The 5119-nt window shown below is 42.7% G+C and overlaps 1 protein-coding gene across 1 annotated transcript; it reads right to left on the reverse strand.

The window, feature by feature from the left end:
* Positions 1–1415: 1415 nt before the first annotated feature.
* LOC118964585 lies at positions 1416–2918 on the reverse strand. Its single transcript, XM_036977352.1, has 3 exons — positions 2346–2918; positions 1689–2256; positions 1416–1577 (listed from the first exon to the last, which is right to left on the reverse strand). Exons 1-3 carry the CDS (start codon positions 2883–2885, stop codon positions 1513–1515), a joined length of 1173 nt encoding a protein of 390 aa, XP_036833247.1. The 5' UTR covers positions 2886–2918; the 3' UTR covers positions 1416–1512.
* Between the last annotated feature and the right edge of the window lie 2201 nt (positions 2919–5119).

Here is a 5119-nt window from a genome sequence, read left to right on the forward strand (position 1 = left end):
GTCAGCTATTCAAAAGATTATGAGCAGGAGATACACGACATCATACAAAGTCGGAGTTCAGAACATCGACCCATGGATGTGAGCGGTTGTAGTTATACAAGACGAAGAGCCATCAAAACCCCAGTAAAACGCAGGTCATGTACATTTCCCGTATGGAACAGGAGCTCAGATGACCACCCTGTGTGTAAGAAGCAAGAGTGGAGTAAAACTCGAAGCAAACCCGGAATACACAGTGAAACCAGAGAAGCAAGAAGAGCCTAATCTTCCAGTGAAGATCGAGTCCCAAGATACCCCCCCATAACAACATTGTTGACTGTTGTCAACTAAAAAGACAAGAGAATGGTAACCCCTCTGTTGTTAACGACTGTATCAGTAAGCACAGTAATGTCTACATGTTTGACATTGAACTCGGTTAGGAGACATATTCCACACTACTTAGCACACCCCCTGATAGACAAAGATCTAAAGCTCGTCAATTTAGGATATGAGAAGCCTATTGACAATCTATTGAGTCTGTTACAGGTATCTGAAGAGGTGTCTGAAAATGTAGTCAAGGCCCTGTCAGAATATAACCAAAGCACCTGTCATTGCTCACAGATGGCACAACTCTCTCAGACACTGGGATGTAGGCTTTTTATTTGTTGGGCCCCAGGGGATGAACACGAGATATATGGATTTAAAGACAATAGCACTTGTGTGTACACCATCATAGTATACAGAGAGAACAGGGCCAAATTGTACTACCTGCTTGCTGTCAAAAGTATTTTACACATACAACCTTGCAAGGCTACCTTTCACATCTCAGTTCCAGGTACACAAGCAGGCCTTTGTACACATGTCCGATGGTTCTTGTCAAGGTCCAGTCCTTTCCAACCCAACACATAGTGGAGATACTATTGAAACTAGTCACATTGTACTACAAGGTGAGTTATAGTTGGATAGTGTTCATCAAAGTCCTTACTCAACATTACAACAAAGTGGTTGATAGAAGTAGCTTATTTATACAAGGTAATCCATGTCATACACAAATGTTTTTCTTTTAAGTTATTCAAGTACTATAAAACAGTTTATTCTTCACAAGGTAATATATACAAAAAACATTACATTTATATGTTGACAGGGTCATAGTATGTTACATGGAATATGTTGTCTTCTGCAATGGTACATGACACAATAAAAGCATTTCATTGCACAATTACAAGCCTTGCCAATAGGGTCGTTATGGGTACATGTCATTTACACTACTGTATACTCAGTTTGCTGAGTTTTGTAAAGGATGTAGAGCATTCAGAACAGGTGCTACAGCATCTGCATGTTACATGGCCACAGTCTCCAACCCAGTCCTTGTTACTAGAACATGCATGACATGTAAACACAAAGTCTGGTACTCCTATAAGGGGTCTGTTACAGGTGGACTGCACATTGGGCACTGAAGGACACCATCTTTCTTGATACGTCTTATACACTGTAGACACATGATGTGTCCACATGTAAGGTAGCGGTTTGACATTTTCAAACAGCAGAGACAGGAAACGGGGTTCGGTATATATCGTCCAAATCATCATTGTCATCAGGCGCTATAAGGATAGAAACATACGTTATACAACTCAAGTGGACAGAAAGTGAAGTGTACAGAAACGTCCATTGCAGGGTATAGTTACAATAGCTATGTACAATGATCTGCTTACCTGTAAGCACAACGTTTTGGTCTGATTCAATTTCCACCATACATGTATCTTTAGACACGTAATGTGGAGATACACACTGGACATTTGAAACAAATCGACCATCTGACTCCATAACGGTGTTTAGGCGTGCCCATTGATCACTGTAGTACAGGGCAAGTGGTATACTCTCGGACAGAGAGTCCCCTGAGATGGTGTTAGTACGACTGGTTGGCTGTGGTGGCAGATGTACCGACTTGCGAAGAGGCATTGTGTAGGGTCTGTGTCTCAGTACTCTGCCCTTTGCTTTTATTGTGATGTATTTCATGTTGTGGTAGAACGTGTCGACGTTGGTGTCCTGACAGATGTTATCAGTGTGGGGGACCATGTCTGCATATATTAGCATCATATTGTGGTCAAACAGCGCTGTGCAAGGAGCCATTGCCGACAGTGCTATGTTGGAATCCCAGACGTTGGAGCATCTAATCCCGTATGTCTTCATCAAGTCGTATATCCTCTGGGGTTCTTGACATTGCACTGTTATCATCTTGGTTGATGACCCAGTCAGTACAACAGTGACACAGTGCGGTTCCTATGGGTCACACATACAAACAATTGTTATCAAAGGCCTAAACAGAGACATTTCAACGTTTAAAGTAATTAGAAGGTTTAGGAACTTACATGTTGACAGTGCAGCTTCATGTTCGTCAACTTGTCCGCCACGGTCGATCCCTTCAGTATCGTCCAGTCGTACCCTTTCACTAATGCCTCTGTGTTACTCAAATGTTTGTAGAAACTGAGTCCTGGCCTACTGTCAGTGTGGGTGACACTGTAGGTGTTACTAACAACACCCAACGCATTTTTGTTTCCCAACAACGTATCCACATTTCCACACTCCATCACATTGACATTCGGTTCAACCCAGAGATTTTGCATCAACCGTACTAACTGGGTTATGTAGTTGGTAGTCCCTTTGGGTTCAATCTCAATGCAGATAACTGTCAAATATCTAGTATCGTTGTATGTCCACCTGTTCATATACCACTTTGTGATGTTATCCGTGATAAAGTTGATGTGGTCCAGTGGGGTACAACACCAGCGGATGACTATGGTAAGGTACAACATGGTGCTGAGTAGTAGACAGGCCAGAAAATAATGGCTCAACAGAGTAGCTGAGGTACTTCTTATAGGGAGAGCCCCATGGTCCCAACATGGGATCATTATTTCACCCAATGGTGAGGCTCCAAAGTTGTAGCAGTGAGTGGATGATCACTCAGCACATCACAGCTTAGGCCTTCGACCAAATGCACCTGTTTATGAGAGCACAGGCATCCAACCGAGTCTAACCTATTCAGTCAATGTTAGATATCTATACTTTTTGTTATCCAATAACACACAGCCCACCCGAATAATGCTGACTCCTCCGACCAAATGCACCTGTATATGAGAGTACAGGCATCCAACCGAGTCTAACCTATCGAGCCAATGTTAGATATCTATACTTTTTGTTATCCAATAACACACAGCCCACCCGAATAATGCTGACTCCTCCGACCAAATGCATCTGTATATGAGAGCACAGGCATCAAACCGAGTCTAACCTATCCAGTCAATGAATTACTATATTTATGTAGTAGTAATACACAGGCATATGGTCAGACTGTTGATATTAATGGTGATAATCCACCACTTTGAAAGAACAGAAGTGTCATCACCACCTGAAGCTATTGTCAGACCTAGAACTGAGATTAAAATGTCAACGTATACTCAATTGTGACAATTGCAAGTAGGTGACCACTTACCTTTACTATTATAAAAGCTGGAAATGTTACATCCTAGAGTACCAAGGTATTGTGACCTAACACTATGTGTGGCCTGTGCCTCTGACGCGACAGGTTCGGAGGCTCATCTGAAGACGGAAAAGTGGTACTGGTGAACCCCTGTACACATAACCAGGCCTCTATCATATATATAGAGGCACGAGGACAGTCTCTCGAGTAAGGAGGACCAGCCATGTCTGGTACTAGAAGCAATATTCCTAATAACAGTACATTGTACCACTCAGACAAGAGCCTCCCTGACACAGACCTGTGCATATGGAGCTTTGCTATGGTCCTAATAATGGTTGTGCTGTCACTTATCCTTTGCTTGTGTTACGTATATGTGCTATGTGCAAGGAAGACAAGATACATCAGACTGCCTTTGATTTCGGTGTGATTCTATTTAATGTGATGTTACTCGGTTGACCTGCCAATAAACAGACACAAATGTGGTTTTGTGGTAGTGTTCTTTATTGGTGGTCCGAACAAACAATACATCAAGTATACAATGAATATGATATGTGTTGAAATAGTGTTGGTTACACAGCTGAAGTGTGTTCATGGAGATAGCCTAATGTCACATTTCAGAAGGGCTACACATCCTCTTTCACTCTAGCTGGGTCCCGGTGTCACACGACCATCCCGATCTGTTCTGGTTCTATTCAGATGTACAGGGATGAGTAAGAAACAGACAGTAAACCACACTTGTATGTGTCAGGTGTAGCAAGGCAAGAGGCTATATATGGCCCGGAGATATAGTTACCTTTGACCACAACTGGAATCACAGAGGAGTCTGTAGCTTCCACGACATTGCCTTCACACTGGCCGTTCCCATCGCATCTTACCCCATCACAGTAGCACGTTGTGGGGACATACACAGTGTCATACTGCAGCGAATGTACACGCGAACATGGTGTGTAAATAGGGGACGATGCCCGTTTGCTACAGGTCTTGTGAGTTATCAGCAGTGCTAAACCAAAAACAATCATCAACGGAGCCGCTATTAAGGAGATATTGAGCCAATCGTCCTTGTTGTCAATCCACCAGTAACCACTGTAGTACTCGTCATGGTTGAACATTGTGAAGGTGAGAGTGTCCGAACACTGGATGTACTCTACTGTGTTGTCTAAGGCTATACACAGGTCATTACCTAGAGTTACAGTGTGCGTGTTGGTAAATGTCTTTCCTTTAACACTTGTTTCCTGTGTATCATCAACATGAAATGTGGTTATATTCGTATAGCACAATGAACAGACACAATAACCAAGCACTATTAGTACATGCGGCAGGGGTTTATTTCACATATACAAAAGATGGGTTACATATATATTGACATGACAAAGATAACACCTTTCAGTGCTGCGGAGAGCCGCACAATCGGTTATCACCGGGCATCATTTTGGGTTCGGGGACACTCTGGTTCTTTGCCTCTTCAGTTGACGCCGAGGTTAGTTCCACGACAAGGTCCATTTGCTCTATATGTGTCAGGATCAGAGTCATCACATAGACTGCTTGGTCAAATTGCCTAGAGTAAATCTTATCTGCTAGGCCATAAATATCTTTCATCTCAATGACACCATAGGGAATATGATTGTACCCCTTGACAATCTCCCATGACAGCAACAGTTTCACTCT

This window comes from Oncorhynchus mykiss, chromosome 1, assembly GCF_013265735.2.
Source record: "Oncorhynchus mykiss isolate Arlee chromosome 1, USDA_OmykA_1.1, whole genome shotgun sequence".
In the NCBI taxonomy this organism is placed as follows: Eukaryota; Metazoa; Chordata; class Actinopteri; order Salmoniformes; family Salmonidae; genus Oncorhynchus; species Oncorhynchus mykiss.